The sequence below is a fragment of the Ictalurus punctatus genome, chromosome 22 (assembly GCF_001660625.3).
Source record: "Ictalurus punctatus breed USDA103 chromosome 22, Coco_2.0, whole genome shotgun sequence".
Lineage (NCBI taxonomy): Eukaryota > Metazoa > Chordata > Actinopteri > Siluriformes > Ictaluridae > Ictalurus > Ictalurus punctatus.
The window spans coordinates 5,146,129-5,163,796 of record NC_030437.2 but is presented as its reverse complement, the minus strand read 5'-3'; the positions used below and the strand labels follow the sequence as shown (position 1 = coordinate 5,163,796).

The 17,668-nt window shown below is 39.3% G+C and overlaps 1 protein-coding gene across 10 annotated transcripts in view; it reads right to left on the bottom strand.

The window, feature by feature from the left end:
* Nucleotides 1-17,668, bottom strand: part of LOC108255706 (probable E3 ubiquitin-protein ligase HECTD4) — a 167,750-nt gene that overhangs the window by 140,527 nt on the left and 9,555 nt on the right. For 5 of the 10 annotated variants that reach the window (XM_017451855.3, XM_017451846.3, XM_017451850.3 and 2 more), the window contains exons 2-8: nucleotides 12,570-13,174; nucleotides 9,187-9,276; nucleotides 8,788-8,915; nucleotides 5,804-5,912; nucleotides 4,821-4,959; nucleotides 4,418-4,588; nucleotides 3,283-3,490 (exon numbers count right to left, since the gene is read on the bottom strand). In XM_017451855.3, the coding sequence (XP_017307344.2) occupies nucleotides 3,283-3,490; nucleotides 4,418-4,588; nucleotides 4,821-4,959; nucleotides 5,804-5,912; nucleotides 8,788-8,915; nucleotides 9,187-9,276; nucleotides 12,570-13,174 (1,450 nt within the window). Of the gene's footprint in view, nucleotides 1-3,282; nucleotides 3,491-4,417; nucleotides 4,589-4,820; nucleotides 4,960-5,803; nucleotides 5,913-8,787; nucleotides 8,916-9,186; nucleotides 9,277-12,569; nucleotides 13,175-14,482; nucleotides 14,577-17,668 lie in introns of those variants that run through there. The other 5 variants (XM_017451851.3, XM_017451852.3, XM_017451853.3 and 2 more) reach the window with 3 other exon arrangements.

Sequence of the window (17,668 nt, the reverse complement as noted above, 5' to 3'; positions counted from 1 at the left end):
ATCTATAATGCGATTCCATTGTGTGTTACACAGTGGTGGAATATACACATGCATAATGCGACATGTAACAAAATTAAATTCCTACACTCAAACTCTAAGAGAAACGAACCAAAGAATGTCCGCACAATCGCTCAAATTACGGCATGATGCTGGCCTAAGACACGGCAGAAAATTTACTCATAAATGTTTGTGGTTCCTATAATATACACTAGACTAGTAATGTTTACCGGACATACTGGAAAAAAATCCGGTCATCGCGTTTCAGTGTTTAGTTTGAGCTAGATTGTTTTGGACTATGCATAGTACCGTATATGTGATTGTGGGGGTGGGGGCGTGGTCAAGCGACAGCTGTGGATGGAGAGGACGCGGGTCAAATCAGCTGGTAAAGAGTGTTTTGGATTAGCCCGAGTTTACTTGTGTGTCTGTCTGTGCTTTAAGTGCCTCCTTTAATGAGAAAGAGAGCGAGAGAGCCGAATAGCACAAAAGATGCGTGTGTGGGGTTGAAGTTGGATATTGTGAGCAAATCAGTGTACAAGTTACAGGAGAAGCATGTGAACACAGACCTTATTTAGGTGCGTCATTGCATACATACATTGTCTAACATGTGTCTGCTTCATTTAAATATTTTTTACTGGTCATTGTGTCCGACAGCTTTTGATTTTATAGGACATTAAGAAGTTTTAACTGTCGAAAACCGGTATTTACCGGCTAACGGAAACTCTGGCGGACACCTGAATATTGAGCATCCCATTCCAAAACCATTGGCATTAATGTTGAGCTGTTCCCCCTTTGTTGCTATAACAGCCTCCATTTTTCGAGGAAGGCATTCCACTAGATTTTGGACTGTGGTTGGGGGGGGAATTTGCCCATTCAGCCACAAGAGCACAAACTGTTGAAAACTGGTGTCCAGCAAGCAGGCCTGGCATGAAGTTGGTGCTCCAATCCTTCCCAAAGGTGTTCAGTGGGTTTGAGGTCAGGGCTCTGTACAGCCACAGAGTTCCTCCACTCTGTCTATACAGACCTCAATTTGTGAACTGTCATGATTATAGGTTTGGGCCTCTTAGTTTTCAGTGAAAGGAGATCTTCATGCTACAGCATACAAAGACATTCAACTTTGTGCCAACAGTTTTGCGAAGGCCAACATATGGGTGTGATTATCAGGTGTCCACATACTTATGGGAATATAGTATAGTATACAATTCCTACATCCTGTACTGAATATTTTTAGTCATATAAATATATCCAAATAAATAAATAAATAAATAAATAGATAGATGTCCCAAAGTATAGCTTATGGTTGTGATTGTGTTTCAGCGTGGCACAAGTACAACACACTAACGAAACTGAATAGACTATCAACTTTATTAATAGGCACTATTTCAAAGAGAATCAGATATTTGCTCGTCCGAACATGTCAAAAAAGACAATAATTCTCATGGGGTGTACTTATCTTTCCACATGACTATGTGCCTTTCTACGAACCCAATTTCAAAAAAGTTCGGACGCTGTGTAAAATGTAAATAAAAACAGAATTCAATGATTTGCAAATCTCATAAACCCATATGTTATTCACAATAGAACATAGAAAACATTTCAAATGTTTAAACTGAGGAAATGTACCATTTTCAGAAGAAAAAAAAGGTAATTTTGACTTTGATGGCTGCAACACATCTCAAAAAAGCTGGGACGGTGCAATAAAAGGCTGGATAAGTAAGTGTTACTAAAAAGAAACAGCTGGAGGTTGATTGGAAACAGGTCAGTAAGATGATTGGGTATAAAATGAGTATCTTAGAGAGGCAGAGACTTTCAGAAGTAAAGATGGGCAGAGGGTCACCAATCTGCAAAAAACAATTTGTGGAACAATTTCAGAATAACTGTTCCTTAACATAAAATGGCAAAGACTATGAATATCTCATCATCTACAGTGCATAATATCAACAAAAGATTAAGAGAATCTGGAGAAATCTCTGTGAAAAATCAATATTGCTTGCCTGTGATCTTCAGGCCCTCAGGCGGCACTGCATTAAAAACAGGCCTGATTCTGTAATGGAAATCGCTGCATGAGCTCAGAAACACCTCCAGAACTCATTGTCTGTGAACACAGTTCTCCATGCCATCCACAAATTCTGGTTAAAGCTCTGTCATGCAAAGAAGAAGCCATATGTGAACATGATCCAGAAACGCTGCTAGCTTCTCTGCGACAAAGCTCATTTAAAATGGACCGAGGAAAAGGGGGAAACTGTTCTGTGGTCAGACGAATCGAAATTTTAAATTCTTTTTGGAAACCATGTACACCGTGTCCTCTAAACGAAAGAGGACTAAAGAGGAGGGGGACCATTCAGCTTTTTATCAGCGCTCAGTTCAAAAGCCTGCATCTCTGATGGTATAGGGATGCATTAGTGCCTATGGAATGGGCAGCTTGCACATCTGGAAAGGCAACATCAATGCTGAAAGGTATATACAGGTTTTAGAGCAACATATGCTTCCATCCAGATTCCATCCCAACTTTACTTCTGAGATTTCTGCCTCTCTAACATACTCTTTTTATACGCAATCATGTTACTGACCTGTTGCCAATTAACCTAAGTAATTGCAAAATGTTCCTCCAGCTGTTTCTTTTTACTAACACTTATTTTTCCAGCCTTTTGCTGCCCCCGTCCCAACTTTATTGAGACGTGCTACGGTCATCAATTTCAAAATTACCGCTTTTTTCCTTAAACTGGTACATTTCCTCAGTTTAAACATTTGATGTGTTTTCCATGTTCTATTAACATATCGATTTATGAGATTTGCAAATCATTGCATTCGGTTTTTATTTACATTTTACCCAGCGTCCCAACTTTTTTGGAATTGAGGTTGTAAATCGTGTCCAATCAAATTAATTTGCTACAGGTGGATACCAGTCAAGTTCTACAGACGTCCCAATTATAATCAAAGCAAATGTCCTGCACCTGAGCTCAATTTGGAATGCCTTTAGCCAAAGGTCTGAATTCTTATCTAAGCTTTTGCATGGTCATTGTTGGTTATTGTGTGTAGATGGTAATGGTACAAAAGTCAGTTTAATCCAGAACACAATAAAATGTACAAAAATTGAAGGGGATACTTTCCAAATCCATATCAAATATTTTCGAATTCCAATTTGTATAAACATAAAAATGCAAAACAACAACTTGCAACTTCCATTTTCCACCACTTTCATCAGGTTGTTTAAGTTACTGGGGAGACATCATGGAGAAAAAACAAGAACAAATCTGAATTCTATTGGAATCATGGGCACATTACCGAGTGTGAATTTACCAGTTTGCTCCTCTTTCACAGGGTTTGTGATGGTGGAGCCAGTGAGGGCAGCAAGCGTGGCCGAGTGAGAGGTGCGGAAACGAGACATGCGACTCATCAGCAGCTCATTCAGACATTTTGATGACTCCCCCTCTTTTCGTGACAAGATCACTCGCTCCCGGACAGCACTGGCCACACACAGCCCGGACTCAATCTGCGGGAAAGATAAATGGGAATTATTATTCATGCCATTCATAAGCTTATTGGACTAATATTGAAATATTTTTCCAGCATATACGAATATTCTGATTTGCCCATTACTAGCTCTGAAAATCTCTGAACACAAATTAGATTCTCTTACACACAGATGGGTGACAAATGAAAGGAGGACAACAAAGAGCGTTAATACTGTGTCGGAACGCCACAAGCCACCAAAACAGCGTCACGGTACAGATTTGACAAATTTCTGTAAATGTAACGGAGGAACGAACAGCATTCCTCCATTCTTCTCGGTTGGTGTTTTGATGATAGGAGTGATGAACGCTGCCTAACATGCTATTCCAAAATCCCCCATAGGTTTTCATCGGACGACTATGAACACCATAGCATGTGATTTACATTATTTTCATACTCATCAGACTATGTAGTGAGTACTTGTTTCCTGTGGGTAGGGGTGTTGCCAGTCATCCTGGAAGAGACTACTCACATCAGGATAGACAGGTTTCATTATAGAATATAGATTGTCATTCAGAAGAACTTTGTAACTTCCTTCTAAGGGGATAAGTGGACGTGAACCATGACAGCAAACGCCCACACAAATTTCTGTCACCAAGTTTTAGTTTACTTCGTCACCAGTCTGTGTGTATACGTAATCTAAAGCCAACCACATGTAACCAAACTCAGACGCAAGAGAGTTTCATTATTCATAATATTATTTGTGGTCACCTAACAATCAATTTTTTTTAAATTTATGGTTTAAAACACAGTACAAACTGCTTCTAACCTGTCGTTTTATTTGATTGAACCAAGAGAAAGGTCTACACAATGAGGTTTTGGAAATTTTAGCCATAATACTGAATTATTTAATTCATAAATCGAATATAATCTACTTAGCATAGGTTCCCCTATAACATGCTCCTACCGCTAACTGGAAGACATCCATGAAGACAGAGTGGCCTTTCTGGGTCTTTTCGTTGAGACTGACAGGTGACCACACCCAGTAGATGTAGGTACCATCCGAGCACACATGCAGCGTGGTCAAACTGCTGCCCACCGCAAAGAGGTGAGGAGGCATGGGCACAATCTGGCATACCTTAATATAGACATGGACATTAAACATAGAGCTACAGAGAATAACTTAAGAATAACAGAGAATTAACTTAATCCTAAACAAAATCTCAATAAAACATACTTTACATAATTTAACTAAAACAGGAGTAGCACAGAAGTAAACAGGTATGCACACAGATCTGTCATTCAATTTTTAATGTCCTGGTAAGAATGTTTCAACGGTAAAGAGAGGGTGCATGTATATTACTGCTTACTTGTAAAGTGTAAGGGTCTATGACCTGGCACAGCTGATGAGATTTAGTGTCAAATGAGGCAGGACGATGAAGGAGATAACTACTGCTGTGTACTACCCAACCAGCCTCTAGCTCTTCATTTCTACAGTAAACAAAACCTCTGAAATAGAGCAAGTACATAAAAACAACAAGTAAGACATGGAGAGATCCTGGAGATAACATTAAACACCAATGTATTATTATAGGACATTCCATACTGTGTGGGGTTGACTAAGAAGCAATTCAATAGTGAGGGTGACTGATGGAAGAAAAGAAGACCAAGAGGTTTCAAACACTACACAGAGAATACAAAAGCAGTTGCAGCCCATTATAAACGGAGTTTTGTGGGCACATGCTGCACATGGCCCCCGTCTGCTAGCTGCAGCCAGGTCTTTCTGTGCCATTTCCTTGGATTTGGCTGTGACAAAGTATAAATCCTACTATTTCTGAAGCCCTCAACTGATTGGCTAAACTAAATATGATATTATTTATATAAAGTTTAGCTTTGCTGAACTTTGCCAGACTGCAATCATTATACACCAGTGGAACTCTTGAAGTAAATAACTAACATAGCACAGGAACGTTTCAAGTGGGTGTGTAGATACTAAACGTTGTTTTGCTACCGAGTTTCTTGTCTTCTTTTTGCTCTATGCACATGCAAGCATTTACACTCAACTGTAAAGCTAGCTGTTCAAAGCAACATTTTTTGGTTTATGACCATAGAGCAGGTGTGGGCAATCTTATCCGGAAAGGGCCGGTGTGGATGCAGGTTTTCATTCCAACCAAGTAGAAACCACACCTGAATCTATTGAAAGCCCAGATCAACTTTTTAAACATGTGTAATCAGGTGTGGCTCCTGCTTGGTTGGAATGAAAACCTGCTCAAACACCACTCCTGCTCCAACACCTTTCTGGATAAGATTGCCCACCCCTGCCATAGAGTCTATTGCTGCACATGGCTCTTACCTCAGGGTTCCATGGAGGCCGGAGCCCAGCTTGCTCAAACCTCTACCAAATGAGTTAGTGGTATAGAGGTATAACCCATCTGTAGCCAAGCACCGGCCTAGGTCTGTGTCTGAAAGAAAGAAAGAACAAGAAATATAGCATCAAACTAAATATCTGAAATGTATTATCCCTTCCATTCTGCTGGCACAATAGAAATCGACTTATCGGGCATTTCCAATCAGTATAAACAAATTCATTATTTTATCACTGCAAATCTGTTATAAGATTAGTCAGAACAATTTTGGGTTTCTGTATGTATGTGGAGTATTGTGACTGTGTTTAGCTGCTGGTGAGCAATCTTCTGGGCAAACAATTCACACCTCTCCACAATAACATTGGTACAGAGATCAAATGGACAGCACAAATGAAGCTTTTTTGATAGTAAAACACTGAATACAACTGCCACAATAAAGTTATATAAAATTTCAATCTAGAAAGTTACGTAAAAAAAGGAAATATTTATGGATAAACTGCAAATAACTTAAAGCCTCGAGGGTCTACTTTCATATGAGCCATTAACCACTACTTTGGAGCGTGACATTTCAAATAAATTCAACGCTGAACACAGGCACTGCCAAAACAGGCAGAAATTGCCATTTATGGCCTCTCGTAAAGAGCGATAAATAGTGAAGCTCTGCAATACCGTAGCATCTGTAGGTCTTAGGTGTAGGCTGTTTCAGTGCCTGGAATTACATTAATTGTATTCATTGTAAATTCAGGGTGCAAAGCTTGCCAACAGGGATGTAGGGAGAGTTGATCAATACCACATCCTCCTCACCCGGTATACAATTATGTTCTAAAAAATAAACACTTCAACAAAAGGTAACCACTTTTGCTTCATTTCTTTGATGGCTCAAATGTATGCTCTAGTCCAGTGGTTCTCAAACAGGGGAGCTTGGAGAGATTGGAAGCGGGGCACAAATTTTTTCAAGAAAAAAAAAACAGACAGGGCATCATTCGGGTACTCTGTGTATTTTATTGCTTTTCAAATAGAATCCGCATAAATGAAAAACCCCACATTCCCCCTGCATTTTCTTTTTGTGGGGAGAGGCAGAGTTTAGCCTGCCTAAACTAGCCATCAGTGCAGACCAGTATTGACAACTTACTAACTTTTCCGACCCCTTTAGCGACTTTTTTTTTTTGCAAAAAAAATAAAATAAATAATAGTTTTCTAAAAAAAAAAACACGCCTAGTGACAAATCTTGCGACTTTTTGGACAAATCTTAGCGACTTTACAAATGTTGCCAGTACTGTTCTGCAAGCACAAGGTCTAGCTTTCCCGCTGCACTCCTCTCTCTGTGCACCTCTCTCTGCGTCTGCTCTGTTCAGTGAGGGCTGAGAGCTGGAGATTTAACAATGTCATTAATTCCAACTTACATAATTCATATGCAAATATTTTTAAACATAAGACGTATGTAATGCAACATGTTTGACATGTAAATTAGTAATCCATCAAAAACAGATTATGGATGGATGGATGGAATATAGAGTAGATAATCATTATACCTGGTCTCCTACAATATGATGGGGACCGGGGGGGTTTGACATGATAGGGAAGGCTTGGGAGGGGGGGGGGGGGGGGGGGGGGGCTTTATTTGTAAAAGGTTGAGAACCTCTGCTCTAATCGATTTTGTATTTTGACCATTTGTGAACCACGTTAAACTCAGTCTTGTTTACCATGATTTTTCTTCAGACTTTTTGCAGTGTCATCACCATTCATATCTATACAAGCAAGTGTTAATGATTAAATTATTGCTAGAGTACAAAGTTCTTCATAGATCAAGCCTCTTAATTTTGCTCTCAAATTGCACCAGATTGATGCATTTAACTTAAAAATGTAATACATTTTCTTACAGGTACCATGCCCCCGGTCCACCCACCATAGTCTCACAAATCCTGTGGGGAAACACTGAGTATCAGACATCATAGGCTGTGTCTTCTACCTAATTTTAATATTGGAATATTTGTTTTGAGTTAATGAACACATACCAAAGAAAGACTAATGTGATATAATCAGGTATCATTTTTCAACAGCAATTAAACTTACCGCCTACATTTTGGTGTTTTACTGACATACTATAGAGAAATTACGTGCAAAATATGATATTTAGCTAAAAACTAAATGTGTTGACAAGGATGCCTCTGCCACCAACAAACCTAGAAATTCTTGTCACAAATTTGTATGCCTCGAGTACCCTTAAAATACACTTCAAATGGGAAGGAAGCAATTTCAAACACCTTGCTCCTGTTTGGATCAATTCCAAAATCTAATCAGTTCATCTGGACATTGACAAGGTTGCTGTTATTTTTAGCTGTCTACCATTGTATATTGGGGATTAAATTAAACAATGAATATGAGCTCAGATTTTCTGCTTTAATTTGAGGGTATCTACATCCAAATTGGGTAAACGTTGTAGGAATTTTTATTCGGCGCTCTTATATGGGGTTCTCATCATTCTACAGTGAGAAGGATTGTTTACAAATGGAGAACCTTCAAAACAGTCTTCCCAGGAGTTGGTGTCTCAGCAAATTCAGTCCAAGCTCAGACCATTTAATACTCAGAAATACACAAGAGCTACATCATGTGACAAACAGGCCTCTGTAAACACAATAAATGTTTAGACTTATGAAAACACAATCAGAAAAAAAATAAAATAAAATAAATCAGTCATTTTCTCTTTTTAGGATGAATTGCAAGGGGTTTAATCAAACAAATGGTCAGCTCCCATGACCTCCCATTTCCTTGTCATTACTGAACCCTGTGTAAGGAGTCCCTTAGAAATCACTGGCAGAAATTTGGAGATCAAAAGCAGTAATGACTGCTGAAAAAAAATGCTGAAAATTGGAAGTTCTTACTAAACACTTCAAAACAAACAAAAATTAATTCACCACCTTTGACAAGACTTACTTTTAACACATTGAAGCAATCCCTGACACAGTCCTACCTTTACTCTCTGTTCCTGCAGCACTGCAATCTGGTGTGGGAAGCATGTCCTCAAAACCCCATGAGACATTGTGCTTTCCCCCCAGCAAACAAGATGGGGAACCTGGACCCCCTTCCAGAAGAATTAGTCTGAGACAAAGGAGATGAAAACATGAAATGAAAATGCACTATGCATTCGAATTGATCCCATCTAAGCATCATAAAATTATAACAATATATAGTACAGTATAGATTGGTTTCTTCATTATGTTGTTATAAAGATAATAGCAGATATATTTCTAAAATCATGGTGCATTTTTAAAAGCAGCAGTATTTCTTACACAAGTTACCTAATAACAATAAAATGGTGGTTTCATCACTTAAATGATTACAAAACAAAAAAAGCGTTACAAAGCCTGACCTATAGAGGACATCTGCCACAGGAAGCTGCCCTAAGTCTGTCTGTTTCTGTAGCAGGTGAACTGTGTGAATGAATGTCTTCAGAGAGCCCCTAGACAGAGAGGGCTCGATTAATTATATTGCTTACGCTGAACAGACATCACAAAAACAAATAGTTGAAAGACATGGCAAATATATCCAAACCAAATTATGATGACTGCATTTGCCTGCTGCAAGTCAAGTAGGTATATAAATCTACAAGTACAGTACCCTCCAAAAGTATTGGAATGACGAGGCCATTTCTATGGTTTTTGCTATACATAGAAGTCATTTGGTTTTGAGATCAAAAGATGAATGTGAGATGACTGATCAGAATTTAAGCCTTCATTTGCTCATATTTACATCTAGATGCATTGAACAACTTAGAATATGGCACCTTTCGTTAGAACCCACCCATTTTTTCAAGTTTTCAAAAAATATAGAACATGTGACTGATAGGTGTTTCTTACTGCCCAGGTGTACCCAGATATATTGATGGTTTAAAGAATTAATAGATCTGAATGTCTACTCTTGGTTTGAGCCCTAGGTTTCACCTGTGAAACCTGCATTTTTTTGTTAAAAAGGGTAAACCAATATGCAGACCATAGAGCTGTCTATGGAAGAAAAGCAAGCCATTTTGAAGCTGAGAAAAGAGGGAAAAACTATCAGTCATTGCACAAGCATTGGGCATAGCCAATACAACAGTTTAAAATGTCCTGAAAAAGAATGAAGCATTGAACGGAATACCACAGCAGTTGATAACGAACACTGTGAGAAGTGTGAAGAAAAATCCCAAAACAACAGTTAGTGACAACACCAACAACCTTCATATGGCAGAGGTGAAGGTATCACAATCCACCATTCAAAGAAGACTTCAAGTGCAGAAATATAGGGAGGCTATACCACAAGACGCAAACCACTCATGAGCAGTAAGAATCAGAAGGCCAGATTGAAATTCACAAAGAAAGAGAGATGAGCAACAAATGTTCTGGAACCAAGATTAACCACTTCCAAAGTGCTGTAAAGGCCAAATTGTGGAGAAAGACTGGGATCGGCTCACGATCAAAAACATGGAAGCTCATTTGTGAAACATGGTGGAGATAGTGTCATGAAATCTCTGTATTTCTTCATGAATTTTAATCTGGCCTTCTGATTCTTAGTGCTCATGATTGGTTTGCATCTTGAGGTATAGCCTCTATATTTCTGCACTTGAAGTCTTCTTTGAATGGCTTGCATGGCTGCTTCTGTAACAGGCTCACTAATCTTTATTGATGATGTAACTCCTGATGGTAGCAGCAGAATAATTTTGGAAAAAATCTGTCTTCCAGTTTACAGAAAATGCATCTAATCTTATTGTGAGGAACTTCATCATGCAGCAAGACAATGACCCAAAAAGCACTGCCAACACAACAAAGGACTTCATCAGGGGGAAAAGTGGAAGGTTTTAGACGGGCCAAGTCAATCACCAGACCTAAACCCAATTGAGCAGCATTTCACCTCCTGAAGAGGAGACTAAAGGGCAAAACCACCAAAATAAACACTTGTAAGAAGCGACAGTGGAAAAGCAATACAAACGAAAAATGTCACTGGGTCACTGGCTTGATGCAGTTATTGCAAACAAGGGATAGGCAATGAAATATTAAGTGTTATTTACTTTAATCTACTTAAAGTATATCTATCCATTACTTTCATTTGTCTAAAAATTGGGTGGTCTGCCACAAAATGTGCCATGTTCCAAGCTGTTTAACACATCTAGATGTAAATATAAGAACATGAAACCTACAATTCTTGTCCATCATCTCATATTCATCTTTTGATCTCAAACCCAAATGTATTCAGTGGCCTTGATGTTCCAATACTTTACGAGGGGAATGTATGCATAGGTGACTGGTCACAGACTATATTAAGCATGCTGTACTTAAACATATAGGCATATAAATAAAATTATGGCCTTACTTGTTACTAGATACCTAACAAACATATGTTTTCCTACGTACATTAGCTACATACATAGTTCAGCTATTGTTGTAGATAACATTAAAATTATTGTGACTTCTTTAATCTGTATCTCTTTGGAAATTTGTCTGTGAATACAAATGTAATTTGTCTGTAATTTCCGTGTTAGCAGATGAAAAATGGTTGCTTGAGAGTAAGCAATCATAGAAGTAGTGACATCACTCTTATCTCTGCCCCAAATCTCAAAAATCTGCTTGATTTGGTGTAATGACCTTGAACTCTCTATTAAAGATTCAAACAATGTATGTTATAGGGTTGCTTAGAGCTGAGACGGTGGCCAGCACAACCGCACCACCGGTGGAGTGCCACCTGCGGTAGAGTAACCTCACACGCCATGCTAATGTTTATACTTGTCATACTGCCCACTCAAGCAGAATGTACAACATTTTGTATGCAAGTATAATAATAATAATAGTAATAATAATAATAATAATAAACAGTTATAATAATAAACAGTTATAATAATAAACAGTTATAATAATACTTTGTATTTATAGCCTGCCATACAACATATCGTTAATACACAAATTACGTAATAATAATCAAGCGCCTTATAAGGTGTTGTCTGCTAGTTTGGCGTGGGTTTGTTTGAGTGTGGCAAAATCCAGTCAGGTAAATTCTGCAATTTCCCTTCAGGTTCTGCCGCTGGGATGGATCTTGTTGGGAAACCAATTGTTATATCAGTGATCTGTTAACATCTTGAATTCTTGCCTAACGAGAGAGGTGAACCAATAAATTCGGATGAAGCCGTATGTCCGCTTTGTGAAAGAGTGCTAAACGGGCAAACACTATCCTACAAACGTCAGGAGCCATTTCCAGGCATGTCACCCAGCCACTATTTTTATTTTATTTAATATTAAGAATTTTAACATATTATTTAGGTTACCATCCTACTTTCAAAGTTGTATAGGCTTAGGGTATACTACACTTGTAAAATAAATAGTGTTTGTCAGAGAAACGCGTGTCTGTGTTTCACTTCTTCTCCTCTCCCCTTGCGGGTCAATTACAACACCGTATCCCACAGCGCCCTCAGGTGATTTCTCACTGCAACAACATGACGCAACAAGGCTGTATCGAGTTGTTTTACTGACGGAAATGCTAAAATAAAACACGCACGTTTTGTTACGAAACAGATGTCTGAGCGTCATTTAACCACTGTGGTGGTTTGGTCATTAACCACCATGGTGGTAAAAAGCTGCCACCGTCACAGCCCTAGGGGCTGATATAGGATTAAATAGTGTTATAGGGTTAACTCAAACAATACTAACATTGGAAAATGAATGAAATCTGGTATGACATAACTTGCAGCTAGTATCAATGCTATTGGTTTATAAATTATATTGAAAGCACCTGGCACATGCTAACGCCACAAGCGCAGCAGCTGCATTCTCCCTCTGTCTTTGTGTCAGCAGTGGCTTTTCCTGCATTACTGCTGCTTGATCATCTCCCTGCTCCAGCCATGAGCACAGAAGTCCCTCCAAGCCACTGAGGCAGTCGGCAGGCTCCTTGCCTAGGCTAAGCGGCTGGCAGTCACGCAGACAAGCCAGCAGTACCTCGGCAGTGACACCAGCAAGTGCTGGGTCATGGTGGGTTTGTGACTGCAACAGGGGGAAGATGAGCAGTAAACCCACACGTGATGTGAAGGGAGCTTGGTCTGTGTTAGAGGGCAGTGGAGGATGGTGATGAGATTGCTGGTACTGCTGCTGCAGGAGGCCTTGACGCTTCAGGAGGGTCAGTGTCTCTTCATCGGTGCCTGCTCCGGTGCCAGCTCCTGCTGCTGCACCATCTCGCTCTTGCTGCTCTTCCAGGGCCACCTGTCGCTGTGCCCCCCATAGGCCTCGCAGGGCATTGAGCCGGTACTCCAGGAGACGTGCATAAGCGTTGCTCTGGTTTCCACAGACGGAACGCAAGCGCTCAGCTAACTCCACTGGATTCTTGGTTTCAAAGGTCAGGATCTAAATAAACAGAGTAAAAACTTATATTAGCCATTTAAAAACAAACACCTGGCTATGAGAGTCATAGAAAACATCTGAAAGCATTGTCTATGGATATGAACAATTCATTTGTATAACTCAGAAGCCATACAATAAACTCCAAAATTATTGGTATTTGTAAAAAATAAAGAAAGAAAGAAAGAAAGAAAGAAAGAAAGAAAGAAAGTGTGTAATTATTTTTTTCCACCCAGAAAAACAAATCCTCAAATATATTTTAATGCAAAATTGTTATGTTCAATTATTATAATTGCTATTGACCATTTGTTTCCCTGTAGTGTGTGTGATAGAGATATATCACACACAGTCATGTGGAAAAAAAATAAGTACACCCCATGGAAATTGTTGGCTTTTTAGACATATTTGGACAAGCAAACATTTGATCATCTTTGAAACAATGCACATTAATAAAGCTGATATACTTGAACAAAACCACAGGGAAAATAAGCTTTTTCAATTATTTATTCAACAGAAATATCAATAGCTGTGATATGCTTCTGTAAAAAAACTAAGTACACCCTTGGCCTCAGAAGCTAGTATTGCCCTCTTTAGCAGAAATAACTTCTTGTAGACATTTTGTATAATTGTTCACCAGGTTTGCTGGAATTTTTGAAAACTCTTCCATGCAGATGGCCTCACATAATCTTCAAGCACTCTTTGATATGATGCAGAATTCACAGTTGAATCAATGAATGCAAGCTGTCCAGTCCCTGAGGCAGAGAAGCAAACCCAAACTATAACATTTGGGTGGCTGTGGCTCAGTTGGTAGAGCGGGTTGTCCACTAATCATAGGGTTGGTGGTTCAATTCCCGGCCTGGGTGACTCCACATGTCGAAGTGTCCTTGGGCAAGACACTGAACCCCAAGTTGCTCCCGATGGTAAGCTAGCACCTTGCATGGCAGCTCCTGCTACCATTGGTGTGTGAGTATGGGTGAATGAGACACAGTGTGTAAAGCGCTTTGGATAAAAGCGCTATATAAGTGTGCCATTTACCACTGTGCTTCACAGTTGGTATGAGGTGCTTCTCCTGAAAAGCTGTCGTCTTTGGTCTACGCCAAACATGTGTGCTATTACTGTTGCCAAACAACCTTATGATTCGTCTGTCCAGAGCAAGTTATTCCAAAAGGCCTGGTCTATGCCTATATGCTCACTGACAAACTGTAATCTTGCAAAGGCTTTTTTACTGACATGCCTCCTACGCAGGTCAAATTTGTGCACTCTCTTTCTGATTGTAGAAGCATGCACTTTGACACCAACACCTGTAAAACTTACTAGCAGATCCTGTGATGAAATTCTGGGGTTCTTAGAGACTTCATTTTGCATCAGATGTTTTGCTCTTTGGGTGAATTCGCTGGGACGGCCAGACCTGGACAAATTGACAGTCATTTGAAATCTGCCCCATTTGTAGATGATTTTCCTTACAGTGGAATGATGTATTTCAAATAATCTTTGATATCTTTTTAAATCCCTTGCCAGACTCATAGGCATCCACAAGTTTTTTTCTGAAGGCCTTACAGACCTCTTTAGATCTTGGCATGATGACACCACACACCTCTATAACAAAGGGAACACCAGACATTACATATGAGAGGGGATTAAAACCTAAGCAGGTTCTAATGTGAGGCACCCAATCTTGAACACCTGATTCTAATTTTATGAATTTGAAGGTGATAAATGTAGGGGTGTACTTACTTTTTCCATGTGACTGATCTGTTTTTTGTTAATTTAGATTGTGAAAATGTGTATCATTTGATAGTGTATCACCTTCATTAATAGACTCTGTTTCAAAGAGAATCTAATATTTAATATAATACTTTACCAAATACATTAAAAAAGGATATTTTTTGCATATAAATATGCATATGCAATTTCTGCATAAATATGACCTAAAACACCTTTGTCTTAGAACTTGCATGAAAATCCAAAAGATTGAACTGCTTCCTTCAGGTCCTTCTACAATATTTCTATTGAATTAAGGTCAGGACTTGAATTGACTACTCCAAATCATTAACTCTTTAACCATTCTTTGGTAGATTGACTTGTGTGCTTAGGGTCATTGTCTTGTTGCATGCAATTCTCTTGAGATTCAGTTCATGGACAGTTGTCCTGACATTCTCATTTAGAACTCACTGGTATAATTGGTATAACTCAGAATTCATCAATGATGGAAAGCCGTCCAGGCACAGACACAGCAAAACAGGCCAACACTATGATAATACCAACACAATGTTTCACAGATGGGATAAGGTTCTTATGCTGGAATTCAGTGTTTTCCTTTCTCCAAACGTAACGCTTCTCATTTAAACCAAAAAGCTCTATTTTTCCAACAGCCTTCTGGCTTGTACATGTGATCTTTAGCCAACTGCAGAAGGGCAGCAATGTTCTTTTTGGAGAGCAGTGGCTTTCTCCTTGCAACCACGCCATGCACACCATTGTTGTTCAGTGTTCTCCTGATTGTAGACTCATTAACATTAGCCAATGTGAGAGAGGCCTTTAGATGCTTAGAAGTCACCCTGGGTTCCTTTGTGACCTCACCAACTATTATACGTCTTGCTATTGGAATGATCTTTGTTGGTTAACCACTCCTGATGGAGGTAACAATGGTCTTGAATTTCCTCCATTTGTACACAAAAAAATACAGTCTGTTAGACTGTAGATTGTTGGAGTCCAAACTCTTTAGAGATGGTTTTCGAACCTTTTCCAGCCTAATGAGCATCAACAACTCTTTTTCTGAGGTCCTTTGTTTTTTCTGAATCTCCTTTGTTCATGCCTTGATATACTTCCACAAACAATATCAGACTTAGAAAGATCCCTGTTCTTTAAATAAAACAGGGTGCTTACTCACACCTGATTATCACACCCAGTGACTGGGACCTGAAATTCATGGAGATCAGTTGCTCAAGGTTTGTGCAGTCGCTCAAGGACTTGTGTCAGCAGTGGATGCCGGCAGAGGTGCAGTACACCCAAGAAATCCTCAAACGGGTGGTGCAGGAGGAGTTCCTGGCAAGGCTTCCAGCAGGAACAGCAAAGTGGGTCCAGTTCCACAAACCAGCACCTCTGGACGAAGCCATCCAGCTAGCAAGGCTCACCTGGTGGTGTTCTGTGCGGCAGGAAGCTCTCCTTTTTCTCTTCCTTGTCCTTTCCTCTCCTCTGCTTCTGGTTCCAGCTCCCCATGGCCAAGGTGCCATGACCTCAAAACTGCCACCCCAAACCCAGTTTTCATCCTGCCTTCCTCTTTCTCTCCACACAAAGTGAACCCCCTGTGTAGGCCTGTCATGATAATTACATCACCAAGTTATCATACAATATATGGACATAACCTCAATCATATTTGCTGACCTCGATATTGCCCATTGTGTTTACATGTATGTTTATTTACATAAGAATGGATGTCACCAACATTTTAGCCATTCGTGCTGCTTCTGCCCTCCTGTCTGCTCTAAGGCTGGCAAATTAAAATTCAAACTTTCAATATTCACCAAATTTAAGATAAAAATTTCCAAAAAAAGTTCATTTCCAAATTCAGACTCTGAGGACAACTTCCATTTGCATGATTTCATTGCTTGAGGGAACAACAGATTTCAAAATAAACATTTACCTTAAAAAAAAAAAAAACTATGCATTTGATAAGGTAAAACAACAAATTCCTTGTCTTTATACGATTTTTGTTTAAATAGAAGTCAAAGTACATTCACAAATCACTCCTCTTTGTTTTTATTAGCATTTTCCATACTGTCCCAACTTTTTCAGAATTGGGGTTGTGTGTGAGATACACATATGTATGTGTCTGTGTGTGTACACATATATCTGAGAAGATCAAGGGCTATGTCCCATTTAGAACTTCAATCATTAAGGAAAAAATGTGTGAATGTTTAAAATTTGCCACTGAAATAATTTCCCACAATCCCAGCTTCCGGCTTCATCTGCGTTGTCTGTCCGTTTAGTAACCGCTGTAAGAAACTACAGACTGCCTCCCAGCAGATTCCACCCTGAAATGTGTTACAATAAGCTTGTTCCACAAAAAGGCAGAATTATCAAAAAAGGGGCAGTTCACTTTAGTCTCAGTAATATGTGCATAATACCACCTAAAGTAACATTCAATCAGTTATAGGGAGCGGCAGTGGGAATTCAAGAACCAAAGGAGTACATGACTGTAATTAGCATTCAGAAAGATGTGTGTCTAGACAATCCTATCACCTATTTTTTCTTATACCTCTGACTTAAAAACACACACACTAGCCATAAATGACTTTGAGCACACAGATAAAATGCTATCACAAACGTGATCGGAGGTGGACACCTGATATTTGGGAAGGGAATCGTGTGAGACAGTTTAGCTCACTTGTTCTCTTGATTCAGCTAGGTTCTTTGGTTAATGTTGGAAATTGCACTTATTTTCTGCAAGCTATGAGAGAGCACAACTTACCTCTACTCCAAGAAAACCGTGTCCGCCACCAC